Source organism: Cyphellophora attinorum, assembly GCF_001299255.1.
Source record: "Cyphellophora attinorum strain CBS 131958 chromosome Unknown Contig31, whole genome shotgun sequence".
In the NCBI taxonomy this organism is placed as follows: Eukaryota; Fungi; Ascomycota; class Eurotiomycetes; order Chaetothyriales; family Cyphellophoraceae; genus Cyphellophora; species Cyphellophora attinorum.
The window spans coordinates 1-19,872 of record NW_017253259.1 but is presented as its reverse complement, the minus strand read 5'-3'; the positions used below and the strand labels follow the sequence as shown (position 1 = coordinate 19,872).

General features: G+C 53.4%; 8 protein-coding genes across 8 annotated transcripts; 5 read left to right on the top strand and 3 right to left on the bottom strand.

The window, feature by feature from the left end:
* Positions 1-306: 306 nt before the first annotated feature.
* On the bottom strand, positions 307-1,149 carry AB675_2889 (uncharacterized protein; the record flags this gene model as incomplete). Its single annotated transcript, XM_018142895.1, has 1 exon — positions 307-1,149. The coding sequence occupies one exon, from the start codon at positions 1,147-1,149 to the stop codon at positions 307-309; it is 843 nt and encodes a 280-aa protein (XP_017996380.1).
* A 442-nt stretch (positions 1,150-1,591) lies between these two features.
* On the bottom strand, positions 1,592-2,608 carry AB675_2888 (uncharacterized protein; the record flags this gene model as incomplete). The annotated part of the gene is made up of 2 exons (XM_018142894.1): positions 1,592-2,432; positions 2,538-2,608. The coding sequence occupies 2 exons, from the start codon at positions 2,606-2,608 to the stop codon at positions 1,592-1,594; spliced, it is 912 nt and encodes a 303-aa protein (XP_017996368.1).
* A 1,131-nt stretch (positions 2,609-3,739) lies between these two features.
* Positions 3,740-5,509, top strand: AB675_2887 (uncharacterized protein; the record flags this gene model as incomplete). The annotated part of the gene is made up of 1 exon (XM_018142893.1): positions 3,740-5,509. One exon carries the CDS (start codon positions 3,740-3,742, stop codon positions 5,507-5,509), a length of 1,770 nt encoding a protein of 589 aa, XP_017996379.1.
* A 367-nt stretch (positions 5,510-5,876) lies between these two features.
* On the top strand, positions 5,877-6,641 carry AB675_2886 (uncharacterized protein; the record flags this gene model as incomplete). Its single annotated transcript, XM_018142892.1, has 1 exon — positions 5,877-6,641. The coding sequence occupies one exon, from the start codon at positions 5,877-5,879 to the stop codon at positions 6,639-6,641; it is 765 nt and encodes a 254-aa protein (XP_017996431.1).
* A 558-nt stretch (positions 6,642-7,199) lies between these two features.
* AB675_2885 (Alpha,alpha-trehalose-phosphate synthase [UDP-forming] 1) lies at positions 7,200-8,729 on the top strand (the record flags this gene model as incomplete). The annotated part of the gene is made up of 1 exon (XM_018142891.1): positions 7,200-8,729. One exon carries the CDS (start codon positions 7,200-7,202, stop codon positions 8,727-8,729), a length of 1,530 nt encoding a protein of 509 aa, XP_017996415.1.
* Positions 8,730-9,637: 908 nt separating this feature from the next.
* Positions 9,638-13,121, top strand: AB675_2884 (NAD(P) transhydrogenase, mitochondrial; the record flags this gene model as incomplete). Its single annotated transcript, XM_018142890.1, has 6 exons — positions 9,638-9,716; positions 9,768-11,028; positions 11,085-12,372; positions 12,437-12,905; positions 12,958-13,011; positions 13,072-13,121. 6 exons carry the CDS (start codon positions 9,638-9,640, stop codon positions 13,119-13,121), a joined length of 3,201 nt encoding a protein of 1,066 aa, XP_017996446.1.
* Positions 13,122-13,511: 390 nt separating this feature from the next.
* Positions 13,512-15,149, bottom strand: AB675_2883 (Transcription factor tau 95 kDa subunit; the record flags this gene model as incomplete). The annotated part of the gene is made up of 1 exon (XM_018142889.1): positions 13,512-15,149. One exon carries the CDS (start codon positions 15,147-15,149, stop codon positions 13,512-13,514), a length of 1,638 nt encoding a protein of 545 aa, XP_017996425.1.
* Positions 15,150-19,297: 4,148 nt separating this feature from the next.
* AB675_2881 (uncharacterized protein) lies at positions 19,298-19,832 on the top strand (the record flags this gene model as incomplete). Its single annotated transcript, XM_018142888.1, has 2 exons — positions 19,298-19,349; positions 19,411-19,832. Coding segments are annotated over 2 exons (474 nt in total), but the record flags the coding sequence as incomplete, so codon positions are not given.
* Positions 19,833-19,872: the final 40 nt, after the last annotated feature.

Genomic DNA, 19,872 nt, shown 5'->3' with positions numbered 1-19,872 from the left:
ATAATGCGAGATGGTGGGAAAAGCACGGGGAAACTCAGAAATGCGTTTCAGGCAACTAAGCACTGCTTGGCAAGGGCAACTCTTTAAGGCAACGACTATCGCGGCTAGAATTTTGGCACTATGCGCCCAATGACTTGCTGTTATTGGGGCTCAGGGCGCTCTCAGCGACACTGCCAGACTCTCTCGAGAACCGCCATTCCTCAATCCCTTTCGCTCTACCACATGGCCTGATTCGATACATGCCCCTCTGTCAGCGATGGTCCCAAGCGCTGGCTTCTGCTCCGTCCATCCGAACTAAGTACAGACTCAAACGCATCTCCGAGGTGCCCGTCTCCACACGCTCCATGAGTGTTCGAGCTGGCGGGCGTAAAGCCAGTGTTGGCCGGTCTTCGGGCACACGATGCAAGACGTCTTCCAGCGACCCACTGCCTGCATCGTGTACTGTAGCTGCTGCAGCCAGAGCTTGCCAGAGGTAACTCCTTCAGGATCGTATGTCTTTGCCAAGTCGAGAATACGTCCGTGCCATTCCTCTTCCATAGCGTCAGCCAGTCGCTGGCCGAGCAGCAAACGAGAGACTTCGCTACCGCTCAGAATCCAGGTTGTCAAGCAACGGATCAAGTCAACAGAGCTTGGAACCATGGTGTATATCTTTTCGATACAGTCTTCCAGTGTAACGTCTTCGTCGTAATCTTCTCCTTCCATCCTCCATTGCGTTACAAGGCGCCAGCCGATGTTCTTGTCTGCAGCTCTGCGGAGCTCTGGAAGCATGAAGCGGTCTGCCAGGAGATAGAGGTTGATTGTGTCTTCGAATCCCAAGGTTTCATCATGCTCGCCGTCTGTGAACTCACGGAGAAACGTTTGGCAGAAGAAACCCCAGAGCTTGCCGAGATCACATTGCTTGGAGCTTTTAAAGATGTACAAGTAGACGATGACCATTGCAACAGCCAAAGGTGGGGCCTCTCCTATTGTGATCTCATTCTCGATGGTCTCCCTGAAGCCACTGTCGATTGCAACCCGGAAGAAGTCTGACCTGGAAGCAATGATGGCCTTGTGCACAGCAAAGCTTTTGTTACCGCATTTGATCGTGAAATCTGAGTACTTTCCCGTCTTCAGGAGCTCAACTGTTTGGTCGCGACTGAGTCCAGACATGGCGTTGATATTCGATCGCAGGATTCGGACAGTGTGTAGCTTGTGTTGAACTGAGAATTGTTAGCGCCCGCGCGATCACACTGGAGATGGGCTTCCTGCCTGAGGGTTGCTCGTCTGTTGGTAATGCAACTGGCTGTCAAGCTGTAGGGATGTTATGAAGCTAATTGGGACTCGTTGGGAGAAGAAACAGGCGAAAATGAATAAACAAAAGTGGCGGGTTGGCAAGTCTTCTGAGCTGGACGGCATAAGTGAATTCGTTCAGTGAATAGCACGGAGTGTGCCGGCGGGCTTCTGGATGCTTCGCCGCTATCGGGTCCTTGTCACGCTGCACTCTATCTTCGCACCTGGAGCGGGCATCCGTGGCCGAAAATGTGGCGGTAATAGATCCCATTCCTCTACTCCGTAAGGATCAGTATCTTCTCGATTCTCAGCCAGTGCCGTGTCAGTCCACGCGCTGACGCTTCGCCGGCTGTGCCTTCTTGCGATTCGCAGGATCTCGAGCAAAGGCGAGCTGCACCTCTAAATCTGTGACTCGTTCAAAGCAGGCACGGACCAACAGGCGACCAGAATGTACAGCAGACGGATCCTTCTCTTCAGCCAAGGTCATGAGCTCCTGGAGTGTCTTCTGAAAGGTGATTTGTGTCCTTCTGACGGAAGCTGGCTGCTTGGTGGCTCTTGATTTGCCAGATCCACGCCGAACCTCTTCCTCGTCCTCGTCACTCTCGTCACTGCTACTACTGCTGACATCGCTGTCGGAGGTCTCGCTATCGATCACGGCGATTCCGACTGGTCTGTACTTGGCTTCCATCTCCAGTAGAAGTTTGGTCACGCCAGGACGAAGGAAGTCGTCACGCTCGCCGACCTTGTCGTATACCATCTGTACGAACTGGTGAATTAAGGTCTTGTGAGCATACATATCCTTGCCCAGATATTCATAGACGCGCTTTGAGACACGCTCGAGGAAGACTTCGCCTATGGCACGTCTGAGGTCGAATAACATCAGGCGGTCTGCAAGCAAGTAGACTTCGACATGGTCGGGAAGCGAGTGAACCTCTCGTGAGAACTTGTTTGGCCAGATACCGGAGATCTTCTTCGAGGTATGGAGTTGTTGTGTGTAGATGAAGGTGATGATGACGGCAACAATGCGCGGCTCAGTCTCTCGGCATGTGTAAACGTCTTCGACCCCCTCCTTGAACGGACTGTCGATGAGTATATCGAAGTAGGCGCTTTTTGTCAACAGCATTAGCTTATGGACGGCAAAGACTGTGCTTTTGCATTTGATGCTGACTCTGGGTCAGCGCTGTCTTCAAGACTTGGCATCGATCGACCAGGACACGTTTTGTGGCACGATGTCCGCGCGCGTGTTCCGGGAATTTTGGCAGACTCACGTGAAGTCGGAGAAGCGGCCGCTTCGCAGAAGACTTAGCGACTCGTCGACGCTTAGGCTGGTGGCGGACATGTCGAATTATCGAATCTGGCTCTATCGGCTAAGCACGTTGTAGGCGGCATGAAGCTCGGGCAACGAGTGGTGGTTCACCTAGTAACGATGAAGGTCTCCTGGTTTGCCCCGTTTGTCTCGTTCCAGTTGCCTTGGCATCGCTTTCACCCATGGAGGCCACCCTGTTCAACATCGAATCTCACACTTCTCGTGCGTCCAATTCCATACTCTCTGACCACATGGATGCTTTGCTTATACGGAGGACTCAAGCAGTGTCGATCTCAAATGTAACGTCTCACATCCAGCGCATGGCTTTCCGCTCATCCTCAGCAATGAGTACCTGAATGCCATGGACCTCAATGGGTGAGGGTGCGAAAACCTGCGCAAGGTGAGTCCAGCACAGCATACACGCCTGCAAAGTACAACAGCCCGGTATGTTTGCCATCTGTCGATCGGCTAGAGTCGCAACGGTCGGTGCACTGATGCACCTGAGATCCCGTCCACATGTACACATCAGCTACGACGATTTGCCCGCGTCAGACACTAGCGATGTCTGGCTGCTGGCAGCAACGCGGATTTGATGGAAGTGTACAACACATGGCGTTAACCGGATGACAACGCATGAGGCGCACCAGGCATGGCGTTGCGTTCCGCTAATCAGCTGAACTCCCGAGGTCCTGCTCATCACTCGACGGTCGGGTGGACTGCCAGGCATTCGTGGAAAGAACGCCGCCTCATGTCGTGCGCGCCGCTCGAAGGCTGAATCAAAGTCCGCGGAGGATGAGCTGTCACCTACCTACCTGGGTAGTAAGGAGAGCTGGAGCCCGAAGCGAAGCACGGGAAGTACCAATAGAGGGCTTTGGCACCTGGGACGCTCTGTTACTCCGCCAAATTAGGCCCTCACAGCCCGACGCGACTCAAAGACTTCGCCGATCTCGTAGGGGTTCTCCTGCATGTCCACACTCATTTTCATATCTTCCATGGTATCCAGCGACCGACCTGCTACAATTTCTCTGCGACTGCGTCAGGCTCCGAAGATCAAGTATCACCTGTGCACACGCAGAAGATTCCAAACAGACAGCTCTTGGCAGAAAGATCAATGGACCCCTGTCTGAGGAGAAAAGCCGTCATTGTCACCGAATCGGGCTCGCCATGGCCTTGAGTACAAGCCAGAGTCCGGCAACAGAGCCTCAGCCTACACAGAAGCCTGGTAGCGTCACCAAAGGCAAGCCAAAGGGATACAAGAGGATCAAATTCAAGTCATGGCAGCCTACAGCGGAATCAGATCCGCACGACATTAACGGAGGAAGGACGAAGTGGAGGCTGAACCGGCATGTGAAGAGGTCTGCAACAGATGCCAGCCTGAACTCTTCGGCAACTCAGCAGGCGGAACGAAAGACTGTCGTGATCACAGCCCATACGTACAGGTGTCCGACGCCGCTACAGCACAGGAGTCTCCCAGAGAATGGGCATCGTCAGGACCCATTCGTCACCCTACCCATCGAAGCCACCCCGGATGTCACATCGGCAATGGACTTCTTTCTAGCTACTTGTGTGCCCGAGAATAAGCAGTCCGAATGGTTGGTTGGCAAGCCGAACCCGCACATGGCCTTGCTCTTCCCATTTATGCTCAAGGATGCCATGCTCTTCGAGATTGTCGTCGTACTTTGTAGAGCATCGATCCTCATGGCACAGGGAAAGAAAGTCAAAGAAGACCGACCCTTCGTCCTTCGCCGAGCGCATGCCATCAAAACAATCACCAACAACCTAACATCGCCGCAAGGCATAAGTGATGCGTCCCTCCTGAGCATAACCATGGTATTGACCTTGGAGTACCTGACTGGCAACGTTGCGGCGGTTGCGGCCCATCTTGATGGCATTCAACAGATGCTTCAACTCCGTGAAGACCTGGACGGCAGTACGCCATGGAAGCGCTTCGTAAGAGCAGGAGTCTTGGCTTACCAGTCCCTGGGATGTTTCGTTACGGGAAAGCCGATGAACATACCAGGCACCTCGCCTGGATACGTCAAAGAGGCATTCAATGAACTCGGCCTTAATGAGCCACTTTCATATCCAGGGCTGCCATTCTCGCCTGAGCTTTGCACAAGTCTCTCGCGTCTACCTCCCGCATTCGCCGAATTGTGTCTCTGTGGTAATGTGTCAAAGCAGATCATGAACTTTCTCGCCTTCGCCCAGGCCACGACAAACCTTTTGTCTCATATGGATGAAGCGGATGAACGGGTTGACCACGAGATACAAGTAATGCTCGCCGCACTCCAGCGGTTAGGATTCGCTGAGAAGGCAACGATTGAGAGCTATCTTGTGTGCGGTCTACTGGCATACGCTTTTCAGTTGAGACAACTTAGATCGCTAAACATATTCCACGACCCGCCGCTAAGACATTTCATCGACCAGATGCGTAAGCATGAGAAGCCCGACTCGAAAAGAGCCCAGGATACCATGATATGGATTTCCATATCTGTAGGTGGAGCGTTGGGTTTGCGGACCATGGCGATGCCTGGCGGCCATGAGGTGCTTGATAGAATGTTCCGCCTCTATCCGGAGTCGAGCAACTGGTCATATGTGGATTGGGTACTGAAAGCGCACTTTTGGACAGAAAGCCTTGGTCGCCATTGGGAGAAGGTCTGGAGCACTGGCTTCGATAGATGGACAATAGTCAAAAACCAGTCGATTCCATCGGAGCTGAAGCTCATTTACCCAGGCAGCAGACCGGAGGACGATTTGGTCGACGGTCCATCAATTACCTTCGACCAAACTATAGAGCACACTAGGAGCGCAGCATATTCGATTGCACATATGATGGATGCTGCGAAACGGTGTCCTTTTCAGGCTCGCCTTGGTCCCTCAATGCAGATGCCGGAGCTAGATGGCATGAGTATGAGCCTGGGATGTGTCCGATGAGTGCGTAGCCGGATAGTCATGCAGGCGCTTCGAGATAAACTCACAACATCCTTTTCGCTTCATAGTATGTCGACCTTTCATATCGACTTCACTTGAGGCTGCCATAGCAACTCCACTAGCACTAGCGCCATTTTTCACCCATCGCCATTTCGACAGATTTCGGTCCACCTGAAAAGTGCCAGCCTAAACGCTCAGGCTTCAGAGCGCCTTCGACGTTCTGCCATCGATACACCCGCCGCATAGTGCTGTCGACAGGCGATTACTGGTACGCATGGAACACTACTCGGGTAGTCTGACTCTGGCTGACGGCCATTAGGTCGCAACGATTCCTCACAGAGTATACGCACCTCGACAGGCTGTCAACACTATGCCAACACTCAGTCGCGCCCACGGCATGGAGCTGCTGAAGACTGGACAGTACTCCGACTTCACAATAAGATGTGGCGACAAGACCTTCGCTGTACACAAGAATATAATCGCGTTGAAGTCAGAGTATTTCTGCAAGGCAATCGACAGCGGCTTTAAAGAAAGCGTCGAAAACGAGATCACAATTCAGGAAGCTACGCCTATCGCTGTGGGAGTGATGATAGTCTTCCTGTACCTCTGTGAACACAGTTCGGAAGCTAAGTTCGACGCTATCATGGAGGATCTCTTGGCTGTGTTTCCCAGCACGTTTACATACGAGGAATGTGGTAAGACCACACGATTGGAAGACGTTCTTGCCGTGTACCTCCTAGCCGATCGTCTTCTGGTTCCAGAGCTACGAGATATTGCAGATAAGGATATTGGCGCGCAACTGCGGCTAGCATGGGACATCGATCGCGAGTCCGTGTCATACTTGGTCGACAAGGTCTACACAACAATTCCAAGCACGGACACTTGTGTGCGTCCTTATCTAACAGCCTGGATCTTCAGCCAAGTTACCGTCTCTCGCAGGCTGTCGGACGGGTTCCAACAGAGGTACGGCGACATTGCAGAAGGCTACGGATATATTCTGGTGCTGGCGAGAAATCACGACCCGGCAGGATCGCTTGCGAGCGAGGTTCTGCTGCGGAGGCAACAAGATGGCAAGGTTGGCACGTTCTCCACACCCGCAGCCTGGTGTAGAGGAGAAGAGTGGGAATGGAGGTAGCTCGAGATGACGCAGTCAAGTCCCGGGCGGGACGGGAAGACTGGAATAAACCTTTCGAGATAGGACTATTCTGGGACAAAATTTGAAGGATTGTGACTTGTTCGACCGTGCATGAGTGTTTTCTTGCTTCGAGGTCAGAATCTCTGACCGCTGATGCCAAGCCTGGAAAGGGCGTCGCACGGAAAGCGCTTCCGGCCGCGATAACCTGATGTAAGTGGTCCCACATGCTCTCTCCTTCTGCGCACGCAAGTGGTTTTTCGCACGTGTAACATGCCCAGTCCTGGCTGATGGGCACCGTAAAAGGAACAATGAATGGTCAGATGGAATGCTCGAAGCCAGATTCCTCCCCTGCGCGTCCCGCCAGTCACACCCTACCTGCGCTAGAACGGGAGGGATTTGCCATGCTCTGCGTTTCTCGTCAGCCAGGCCAATGGTCAGGAACACAGTTCCGTTTCACACATCACATCGCTCAGGATATATAACAAATTTTGTAGAGTATGAGCTCGCGTCTTCCCATCGCAGCTTCGTGCTCCTGGCCTCTCACCCATCATTGGTCCCATGTCTCCATCCAAGGACTTCGATCCTAATGATGGCGACGACGAAGACACCGGTCGTCTCTTCATCGTTGCGAATCGTTTGCCTATTTCAATCAAGCAAAGGAAGGATGGAACCTTCGACTTCACTACATCGTCTGGCGGCCTGGCCTCCAGTTTGGCAGGTCTTAGCCAGAAGGTGAAGTTTCTCTGGTTTGGCTGGCCCGGGGTCGACGTTCATCGCAATGACAAGGACGAGCTTCGAAAGCGTATGCAGAATGAATATGGAGCAGTACCAGTCTTTCTTAGCAAACAGCTGGCTGAGGCCCATTACAATGGATTCGCCAATTCCACGTTGTGGCCACTGCTTCATCGCCTGCCGGAAAAGGCTTCCAGCAAGAGCGAATGGTCGGATGCTTACAAAGAGGTCAATGAGACCTTTGCAGACGTCCTGTTACCTCATCTCGAAGATGGCGACACTGTCTGGATCCACGACTATCATCTGCTCTTACTCCCAACTGCTCTCAGAGAACGACTACGGAATAAGAAAGTGCGGCTGGGGTTCTTCCTACACACGCCCTTTCCTAGTGAAGACTACTACTCGATCTTGCCCTTCCGAGAAGCTATCTGTAACGGGCTCTTCAACTGTGATGTGATCGGATTTCATGTCCCAGAGTATGTGGCTAGCTTCTTGGATTCGGCTGAAAAGGCATTGCCGGACGTCGAAAGAAGTCCTCATGATCTTCATTACCAGGGTCGGAAAATTATCGTTCACCACTTTCCCATCGGCATAGACCCAACACAGTTCCACAGAGCATTGCAGCAGAAGGATTCCGAGGAAGAGTTCCAACACCTTCTTAACACATTCAAGGGCAAGAAGCTTTTGGTCTCCGTGGACCGTCTCGATTACATCAAAGGCATACCTCAGAAACTCACAGCCTTTGATCATTTCCTGACCGAGCATCCGGAGTATGCTGGCAAAGTCGCACTGGTACAGCTCGCTATCCCTTCTCGTGAAGGCGTGCCGGAATACAATCAGCTCAGAGACGAAGTCGAGCGTCTAGTCGGACGGGTCAATGGCCGACACAGCACGACAAGCTACACACCTGTGGTCTACCTGTATCAGAGCTTGGCATTTCCGAAACTTTGCGCCCTATATGCTGCAGCAGATGGCTGCGTTGTGTCTTCGGTTCGGGATGGCTTGAACCTGGTGTCGTATGAATTCATTGCGTGCCAAAAGCGAAAGGCCGATGATAAGGAGGGCGTTGGTCCAGGTCTGTTGCTGTTGTCGCACTATACCGGTGCGAGGACGATGCTTGGGTCATCCCTTATCTTCAACCCTTGGGACACGCCGCGGTTTGCAGAGACTATCAAGACAGCACTAGAGATGCCACGAGAAGAGCGACAAAAGCGGTATGAAGAGGCTGCCGAGGTGGTTGAGTCGAGGACGAGTTTGCAGTGGGGTCTAGACTTCTTGGAAACGATGAAGACTCTGAAGATCAGTCCTGATGAAGAGCCTGCAGGTGTGCAGCAGGACGCTGAGGCCATGAAGTGAAGGGTGAAAAGCGATAAGTATAACGATGATTGAGCATTCGCAAAGCGTAAGTGCTGGAAGGTATAAAATCATTGCCCTACGAATATTAATGTCGACCTCACCTCGAATCGTTGTCACCCGGCCCCAGATAGTCAGGCTGCGACGACCTCTGAACCACACGTTCGAATTAGCAGACTACACAGATCTCTTCGAGCTGAGCATGCCGAACTCCAGTCCATTTGATGCGGCGTTGCGTCCAGCACTTTCTGACCTTTATGCAAAGCGATTCCAGCGTGTCGCATACTCGGCATTCACTCATACCTAGGTAGGTACCCCGCGGTGCCCTGGTGCCCCACACAGCTGGGGTTGCCTCAAGCCAAGAGCTGATGCCCCAGCTTGGAGAGCATCCCCCACAACCTCGGCCGTCTTACTGCGCACATCCCCACGCCACGCCCTCACGTTTGCTTCTAAGGCTCATCAATCGCTTATGCAGGCGCGGCAACAGTAATGTAACCTTGCCTTGCGTAGCCGCTCTGCATGAACAAAGTCTCACTTTGACACGTATACCAATCATAATTTATCCTCGGCCACCCGCGTCTACTTCGGCTAGCTTCCACTACACATCCCTAACGACACGTTTACAGATTCCAGCCTGCTTCCTTCGATTCGACCACTCTCAGCTCTTCCTGACAGCTGTCTGCCGCGTCTGACTTGGCCTTCCGCCTGAATCAGGCGACTGCAGAGGCAGACGGGGCGTACTTCGTCCCCAGTCACAAACTTTTGTGTGATTCTACGCGTCGTGACCTGGGCCTCACTCGGCTGACTCTCGGGACGCCTGTAACGCCACTGAGGTCCACGTTCGAGATCCTCGCGGTTGGTGGTGGTTCCAAGGGGCGCGTGCCACCGACTAACCCCAGCGCCCATCAGAGATGCTGCTCAGGGCGCCGTGTACGCGTCTGGTCTTCGGCCAGGCGCGGTTATCCCCGAGATCATGCCTGCGAGCTACAGGTGAGCTCTTCATGGCCCAGCCCAACGAAGCTCTCGATTGACTTGACCCAGATTATGTGCAAAGGCAATTGCCGTTTAACGCCAACGTCCAGCCCAGATCACTTCACCAAGATAGCGGCAGTGCTGTTAGGCGAAAGACAGTTCTACTGGATCAGTTCCGACGACCTGTCGCAGGCACTACAGGCACGGCAAACGTCATACGCTCATTACACGCCCCTTCTGGTGATGCACCAGTGCCGTACAGTGAGCTCGTTGTTGGCGCCCCGAAGGAGATCTACCCTGGCGAGAAGCGTGTGGCTATCACTCCGGGAAACGTCACCCTACTGCTCAAGAAGGGCTTCAAGCAGATCCTGATCGAACGTGGGGCTGGAGCGGAAGCAGAGTATAGTGATGATGCGTACGAGAGTGCTGGAGCCACTCTCGTAGATCAGAATGCGATCTGGTCACAATGTAACATAGTGCTCAAGGTCCGAGCACCATCGATCGACTCCGAAATACCGAAGGTAAAGGAGGGTACCACGATCATTTCTTTCATTCAGGCAGCACAGAACAAAGACCTCGTCGATGCTCTGGCGGCTCGGAAAGCGACAACGTTTGCTATGGAGATGATTCCCAGAATCAGTCGTGCCCAGGCCTTTGATGCACTCAGCTCAATGGCCAACATTGCTGGATACAAGGCCATCCTCGAAGCCTCGAACCACTTTGGCCGCTTCTTGACTGGACAAGTCACTGCTGCTGGCAAGATTCCGCCGTCAAAGGTCTTGATCATCGGTGCAGGCGTGGCCGGATTGTCTGCTATCACCACGGCTAGACGTATGGGTGCCATAGTCCGAGGTTTCGATACACGACCAGCTGCCCGAGAACAAGTACAATCGCTCGGCGCAGAATTTCTCGAGGTTGAAATTCTGGAAGATGGCTCTGGTGCTGGCGGATACGCCAAGGAGATGTCGAAGGAATTCATCGACGCTGAAATGAAGCTTTTCCTCGAGCAAGCTAAAGAGGTCGACATTATTGTCACCACTGCTCAGATACCAGGCAAGCCTTCGCCGAAGTTACTACTCGAAGAGGCCGTAATGGCCATGAGACCAGGCTCGGTCATCGTTGACTTGGCCTCAGAGGGCGGTGGCAATTGCGTCCTTACCCAGCCAGGAAAGCTCATCACCACCAGGAACGGCGTCAAGATCATTGGCTACACAGATTTCCCATCCCGACTACCTACTCAGTCGTCGAACCTGTACTCAAACAACATCACGAAGCTGCTGCTGTCCATGTCGCCAGCTGACAAGGCCTACGGCATCGACCTCGATGAGAGGTAGTCCGAGGCGCGATAGTGACCCACAACGGAGAGATCCTACCTCCGGCACCCAGGCCGCAACCTCCACCAGCTCCTGCTCAGAAGCCGCAGATCCTGGCGGCAGAGAAGAAGGAAGTGACTCCTTTGCAAGCAGCCCAACAACAAGTTGCACTCGTCACTGGTGGCATGGCCGGAGCGCTTGCGCTTGGCAAATTCACTACGCCGTTGTTCATGAGCAACATCTTCACAGCTGGTCTGGCAGGCCTCATAGGCTACAAGTCCGTATGGGGTGTTATCCCTGCTCTTCACTCACCTTTGATGTCCGTCACCAATGCAATCTCCGGCATTGTAGGTGTTGGTGGCTTCTTCGTCATGGGAGGCGGCTATGTGCCCGAGACGCTACCTCAAGCATTAGGTGCTGCATCTGTCCTTCTGGCTTTCGTTAACATCGGCGGAGGTTTCGTCATCACGAAGCGCATGCTGGACATGTTCCGTCGACCCATGGATCCCAGTGAGTATCCATGGCTATACGCTATTCCAGGAGCACTGTTCGGTGCTGGCTACCTAGCTGCCGCTTCTACCGGCATGGCAGGTCTCGTTCAGGCTGGCTACCTCGTCAGCTCGCTGCTTTGTATCAGCTCGATCTCTGGGCTAGCATCACAAGCAACTGCCCGTCAAGGAAACCTGTTCGGCATTCTCGGCGTGTCTACGGGCGTGCTGGCCTCATTAGCCGCAGCCGGCTTCTCAACACCTGTCCTAGCCCAATTCGGCATGATCGCAGGCATTGGTTCAATATTCGGTGCCCTCGTTGGCCGCCGCATCACACCCACGGAGCTACCGCAAACAGTAGCCGCACTGCACTCTGTCGTTGGCCTCGCTGCCGTCCTAACCTCAATCGGCTCCGTCCTTGCCTCCACTGCCCATCTTACCATGCTCCACATGGTCACTGCCTACCTCGGCGTCCTCATCGGTGGCGTCACCTTCACAGGCTCGATCGTTGCCTTCCTCAAGCTCGCCGGTAGGATGTCATCTCGCCCCATCAACCTTCCAGGCAGACACGCCATCAACCTCGGCCTTGTTGCCGCCAACGCCGGCACAATGGGCGCCTTCCTGACCATGGCTCCCGGAGCGCCTGCTGTCGCCGCTATAGCACTGACAGCCAACACCGCTCTGTCGTTCACAAAAGGCTTTACCACCACCGCCGCAATTGGCGGCGCCGATATGCCTGTCGTCATCACCGTCCTCAACGCCTACAGCGGCTTCGCCCTCGTCGCCGAGGGTCTCATGCTCGACAACCCGCTCCTCCTCACCGTCGGCAGCCTAATCGGCGTCTCCGGCTCCATTCTGTCATACATCATGTGCGTCGCAATGAACCGCTCCCTCACCAACGTCCTCTTCGGCGGCATCGCCCGCCATGCCTGCCCAGACCGACCAAGAAAAAATAACGGGCACCGTGACCAAAACCAATGTCGACGAAACCGTCGAAGCACTCGCCAACGCAGAATCCGTCATCATCGTCGTCGGCTACGGCATGGCGGTCGCGAAAGCACAGTACGCCATTGCTGAGATGACTGCTATGCTGCGCAGCAAAGGCGTCAACGTCCGCTTCGCGATTCATCCAGTGGCAGGTCGGATGCCGGGCCAGTGCAATGTGTTGCTGGCGGAGGCGAGCGTGCCGTATGATATTGTGCTGGAGATGGACGAGATCAATGATGATTTTGCCGATACGGATCTTGTGTTGGTGATTGGCGCGAATGATACAGTGAATCCGATTGCGTTGGAGCCCGGGAGTCCGATTGCGGGGATGCCGGTGTTGCAGGCTTGGAAGAGTAAGGGGGTGGTTGTCATGAAGAGGGGGATGAGTAGTGGGTATGCGGATGTGCCGAATCCGATGTGTAAGTTATCTTCTTGCTGGGGTGGAGGGGGATTTTGCTGACGTGTCTACAGTCTACATGCCGAACACGAAGATGCTGTTTGGTGATGCGAAGACGACTTGCGATGGTAAGCATTCAAACACTTCTGCTGAGACGAGGATGGAAATGCTGACTATAGCACTTGTAGCGCTCAAAGCCTCACTGGACGCAAAGTATAAGGCTGACATGATGGTATGAGCGGAGAACGATTACACAGCACGGACCGTGTGCGTCCACGATTCTGAGCTGGTGACGAGGTAGATTCATACATTCCTTGCTGCCTGGAGCTCTACAATTTGTGGTATCACGTCAGGAGGCTCGGCGAGGTTCGGCAATCTACCCACGGCGCCCACATGCAGTTGAGAGGCTGGATAGGCAACAGATTCGAAGACACCAACGACATGATGAGCTCGCGCTGATAGCTGGCAGACGGGCCTAAGCATAGTCGTGCAGGAAGGCGGAGGAGAATTCAATTGTCAATATTTGCTTGGGTAGACATATAGCTTGTCTCTCGCCTTAAGTAGTCTATGGATAGAAAGATTGGTCTACAGCAATCGCCTCGCTGACGACCAGGCAGAAATCTGCGCTCTACGTTTGCTCCGCTTCTTTGCTATCTGCCAGCCCCTCCACTCTGCTCTGCACTTTCTCCATGCCAGCACGTACGATCTGGCGGTAGCAGCTTCTCCAGTATTTCTTTGCACTGATGATTGACCCTCCTGGGGTTGGGATATCATCTTCACCCACGCGAAGGTCGGCATGATCAGGTAGGGCGAGAATGGCTTCAAAATCCATCGCCCTGCTTTCCGCCGGCTCGGTTGTGTTATTGCTAGATTCATCATCGCCGGGCCCTCCATTAAGCTTCACCCGAAGCAGGAGCTGAATCTTCGCCAGCGTGCCATCGAAGTACCAGCCGTGGTGGATGCGCTCGCACTTGTTTCGCAGGGAGTCTGGGAAAGGAGGGGATGTGAGGTCGCTGATCTTTTGGTCGACGATGTCGACCAGTTGGATTGTGCGTTGTGTATCTGCTACGGGATACGCGAATAGTCCATAATCTGACTTTGGAGCAGGCTGATATGCTTTGGTCGCGTCGTCAGGCGGTATAAGTGGCCTTGGGTGCTGTTCTGCTTCGGTCGTATCATTGAGCGGTACTGGTAGCTGTGACTGAGGTCCTGCTTCGGTAGTGTCGTCGGGCGGCATTTGTAGCTGTGACTGCGGTGGACTTGGCGGATCCATCGGAATGGTCTGGTATTTGGCGTATTTTGGAGACGTTCGAGGATCTACTTTGTAGCGGCAGAAAGTATTGCTCCACGGTCCGGACATGATCTCGAATGCGATGTAGAGCGCAGATATGCGGATGTCTTTTTCAAGTGCTCCGGGCGGAAGTTTTGCGGCTAGCGCCTCCAGTGACCAAATCGGTCTCTCGCCGAACAACTGCCTGCACGTGGCAGCCATGTCCTTGATATTTTGAGGTCTCGTGTCGAGGCGTGTCGAGTTCGAGATTTCGTAGGCTGTGGGCCACTGTAGCTCAGTATCGTGCGCTATTTTGGAGGTGTTGCGGCCAACCACGGTACCCTGCTTCGGCTTAAAAGAGGTTCTTTCGGTATAGGCATACGCTTGTGGGAGTGTATTCAATGACAGCACGGGTGGCGGAAACATTTCTGTGTTCTGCAGACCGCGTGATCCTGGCAACTGGAAAGTCTTGATCGAGTCCAGATTTCCGCCGATCAGCTTTGAGCTGACTTCTGACTTGAAGCTCGAGTCTTTCGTTGAATATATGAAGTCTGGCAATGTTCGGAAGACGTGGCTGTTCTCGACCATGCCAAGAGGAACAACTTGGACTTGCTCTGGATTGTCCTTGATAGATCTCAGCAGACTTTGGGCATTGTTGTTTTCGGTTTCTGTGACAGACTGAAAAGATTCTTGAGAGCCACGTTTCCGCTTTCCGATCCGCTTGGGGACCGATATCTGCAGGAGGACGTTGTTGGCCTGATTGTTGATGGAGCTGATGGACTGACCACCAGGGGTAAAGATCAAGGGCAAGGTTTTCTGAGAGGCGTTGTTCAGTACTTCAGATAGAGTGCCGCCCCCACCTAGCATGGCGACTGCTTTGTCGACATTTTGGACGATGCATGGATGCTCGACAGAGACTATGCGTTGGTTGGGAATGCTGAAGCGAGGTGCCTCGTTTGGCGGTCCGGCATTGGTGTCAGGGGTGTGAGAGTCCATGTTGGTCGTTCAACGCAACCAGGTGATGCGCGGGAATCGCTAGATGACAGCTTGCATGAAAGCTTCCATCGATACGAACAAACAGCAGCGAAAGATGATCAGGAGTGCAAAAACAAAAGTATGAAAGCGATTGCTCGTGAGTTGATGAGAATGTCCTTTTGGCAATGATCACGTGTTCCCTTCACTGACTCACCATGTGTGAAAGCTTCCTCTTCGAAAATGTAGCAGGAGGCCGTTTTCTTCAAGGAGGACTCTACCCGATCACGCTGTAGCTGGCTGCACATTAATCTCAAGACACCACGCTTTGATTGATCGAACTGCAACGGCGATGTGGAAGGATAAACTCGAACGCGTAGCTCCAATTTTCAAGGTTGGCAGTGAAGAAGGAGCGATTCTTGGCAGACGGCAGCGGGGAGGTGGCCTGCGCCATTCAGTGGACGAGGAAGTCGAGAGCTCATCAACTTTGCCCTAGAAACAGCATTATCATCCTGCTCTTCTACAAATCAAGCCTACACGCACAGTGCATCCTCTAACGCCTACTTACCTCATTCGACTCGAGTCAAGTTGCCTTGGACAACCAGTCGACGATTGACCTAGACCTCCTCACCTCCCGAGCCTCCTCCACACTTACACCGGTTCGAGGCTCCAAGTCGCTACCTCGACGCAGACATCCCGACATAATACAGATCAGTCCACTTTGAGCCTAAGAGAGGCTTCCAGCCAACATGAGCACGTGAAAACCGCGAGTTGCGTACTTCCAGCACACTCGTTACCCGCAATACCAGCCCAAGCCTGTCCGCCGATGCTTGTCCACATTGCGCCACAAGTCATACACCACCATCAAGTGAAGTCGATCGTCCGACTGTGACCACGCAGCCTGCCGTCTCACCACCATGAAGGGCTTTAGACAGAGAGTGGTACGTTCATGCCGTGTCGCACCTCTACCATGACTAGCTTACTGACTTCCGCGAAGCACGACCAGCTATCGCGTGCAAAGGACTCGAACAAATCCTCCAAGAAGAAGGACAGCAACAATACCGGAACAGCTTCGCCCCTGTCGTCATCTACCACAGTAGGCGGCGAGTCACGATCCCCAAGTAATTCGCAGACCGCTACACCCACCTCCTCCACAACGAATGTCTCCGACATAAGGGGAAAGGGTCCTACAAATGAACCAGGTCAAAACCACCATGTCGGCCCTTCCCATCTGGGATCCGGCTCGTCAGGCCCTCACTTTGGTGGTGTAGGGCCCGGTGGTCAGGGTGGTTCAAGCACTCCAGGTCGAGGCGGAGATCGCATGGCCCCGAGTGTGGTCATCAGTCCCAGCGCTCCTCACATTCCCGGCCCAGGCGCAACAGAGACCATGCCGCACGATTTGGCGCCTCCGAAAGCCGGGCAGAAGTCGTTACTGTTCGACAGGTTACAGTCCGCACCCAAGGACATGCCCGAGGGTATCCGGACACCCAAGCGGCTGTCTTCACACTTCGATGTCTCAGACCAGAAAGCACGAGACCTGGAGAAGCTGCCTGGATTTCATGAAGTGCCTCCAAATAGAAGACAGGAGCTATTCATGCAGAAGATTGACCAGTGCAATATCATATTTGACTTCAATGACCCGACCGGGGACATGAAGTCGAAAGAGATCAAGAGACTAGCGCTGCACGAGCTGCTCGACTATGTCGCTAACAACAGATCAGTCATTACAGAACCCATGTACCCCAAAGTGGTCGACATGTTCAGCAAGAATCTGTTCCGGCCGGTGCCGCCACCAGTCAACCCTCAGGGCGATGCATTCGATCCGGAAGAAGATGAGCCTGTCTTAGAGGTTGCATGGCCTCACATTCAAGTCGTCTACGAGTTCTTCTTGCGATTCATCGAAAGTCAGGACTTCAACACCAACATTGCCAAAGCACACATCGACCACCAGTTCGTCCTGCAATTACTCGAGCTGTTCGATTCCGAGGATCCAAGAGAAAGAGATTTCCTCAAGACTACCCTGCATCGAATATATGGCAAATTCCTCAACCTGCGCTCGTACATCAGACGGTCGATTAATAACGTCTTCTTTCAATTCATCTACGAAACCGAGCGCTTCAATGGCATTGCAGAATTGCTCGAGATCCTAGGATCGATCATCAACGGATTTGCGCTCCCACTGAAGGAAGAGCACAAGTTATTCCTGACCCGCGTTTTGATTCCGATGCACAAGGTCAAGAGTCTGAGCATGTATCATCCACAGCTGGCATACTGCATCGTGCAATTCTTGGAGAAGGACTCAGCACTCACCGAAGAGGTAGTTAGGGCCACCACACCGCTTGAAATTACTCATACTAATTGCCGCAGGTCGTTCTTGGCTTGCTACGCTATTGGCCAAAGACCAACAGCACCAAAGAGGTCATGTTCCTTAACGAGGTCGAGGACATCTTCGAAGTCATGGATCCTGCCGAGTTCGCAAAGGTACAGGAACCACTGTTCAATCAACTTGCCAAGTCTGTCGCAAGCCCTCATTTCCAGGTCGCAGAAAGAGCGCTGTACTTCTGGAATAATGAGTACTTCTGCAATTTGGTCAGCGACAACGTTGAAACAATTTTGCCAATCATGTTCGCGCCCTTGTACGAGAACTCCAAGGGACACTGGAATAGGTGAGCTCCGTTCTCAGACGCTGCGGATTGTCCGCTAACACTGATCAGGACTATCCATGGCATGGTATATAACGCTATGAAATTGTTCATGGAGATAAATCCACAGCTCTTCGATGACTGCTCTCACGACTACAACGAGCACCAGAACAGCGCCGATCAACGAGAGGAAGCCCGTAAAGCCAGATGGGACAAGCTCAACGAGCAAGCAGCCAAGATGAAGTCAGGCCAGGGCCAACCACCACCAAGGCCTAAAGCAGATGCGGACGCAACGCAGGATAGCCAAGCACGGCTTGAGACACTGAAGTTGAACGATGAGTCAAGTACAGTCAAGTCAACATCGGTAAGTTAATTTGTGCTCATCTCTCGACTCAGCACTGCCACACATATCAACACTGTCCAAATACTAAGACATCTCTATCATCAGTGAAACATTGTGGTCTTCATTCTAATCTCGTCTGTCTTCTTGACCACAGAGAAAACGAGCAGATTCCCGAGCCCACGTCGTCAAGTCTCATAAGACGTCCGCGAGCATTGACAAGTCTCGACGGAGTCGAAATAACTCGTCTGCGTCAACGACCGAGCGACCGTCCAGTGGCACCTCGGCGGGGGATGCTAGCACCAAACCTCCCATTAATTCAGGATAATAGACGGTCGGCCGGGAGTGTCCCATTTGTTCTCTAACAGACGGTCGGCATGGCGTCACCTAATCATTGGAGCGAGGCTGTTCCACTGATGGGGGACGCGAAAAAGCCCCACGGGCCGAAGTACGAAGTATGATCGAGGCGTCGTGGTCTGCCCTAGCGATGCAGAAGTAGTATCACCATGTCGATTGAATGAATCCATATCTAGACTAGCCCTGCACGGCTGCCGCGGCCCTTGCGCTGGTAGGACGTCCTGCGCGTCTGGGTACGTGTGCAGACATGTAGTGCCTCGCCGGCGCTTTGTTCACGCCATGTAGCCGGACTACATGCCTCTCTATCCATAGTAGGCCACGGCGGATTGATATCTGCAATCCCAGTGCCTGGTACCTGAAACGTGGGCCAAGAGCGATTCTCGTACTCGAAAACTTGGGATCACAATCGTGAAGACGTCATAGTTTCCATCGTGCCTACTAGTGTTCTGAGCCCGCTCACGGCACTAAACCATCGCACGCGTCCCCCGTCTTCGTTCATCAGAAACCTCACGCACATGGAACCGGATCAGAACTGTCGGATCGAGATCCGCAGATCTGGCGCTAGATGTTCTCTAGCCCACGCGATGAGATGCGGACCTGCATTAAGTCCATGTGGACACGCCTTCGGCGCAACAAAATAGTGGTGATGTAAACACATCCACGGTCAGATGGTGAGCTCATCACAGTGCCATGACGGACCTGTCCGAAGAAATCGACGAGGATGCTTTTTCCGACGAGAGCTTGTCCTGTACCTGCGATGTATCTGTGTTGAATGTTGAATCTTGAAACACGTACTTGACCACTACTACCACAGCACTATAATCCTAGCAATCATGGCGACCAAACAGCAGACCTCGACTAAGCCGACGATGGAGAATAAGAACGGTATGCGCTCCCTCTCGCTCTCCTCCATACCCATGACCAGCCTACTCACGTACCTAAAAAGTGGTCGGCGGCCCTCTGCACATGTTCTCGAAAGATCCTCCTACAGGCTTCTACCGCGACGGCTATTGCCGCACCGGTCCTGACGATAAGGGCAATCACTCCGTCGCCGCCACCCTTACCTCCGCCTTCCTCGACTATTCCGCCTCGCAGGGCAACAACCTCAAAGAGCATGGCGTGAAACCAGGGCAGAAATGGTGCTTGTGTGCAAAACGCTGGAAGGAAGGGTTTGATGCGGTCGCGAAGGGGCAGTTGAAGGAGAGTGAGGTGCCCAAGGTGCATTTGCATGCGAGTCATGAGAGTGCGTTGGAGGTGGTCGACTTCAAGACGTTGAAGAAGTATGCGGCGGCAGGGGAAGCGGGGGAGAATGGGGGAAGGCAGGATGCGACGATCAAGCCTGGGGAAGGCGGCGATATTCAGCAACAAGTCGGCGAGCTCATGCTGACACTCGCGCGGAATCCAGCGC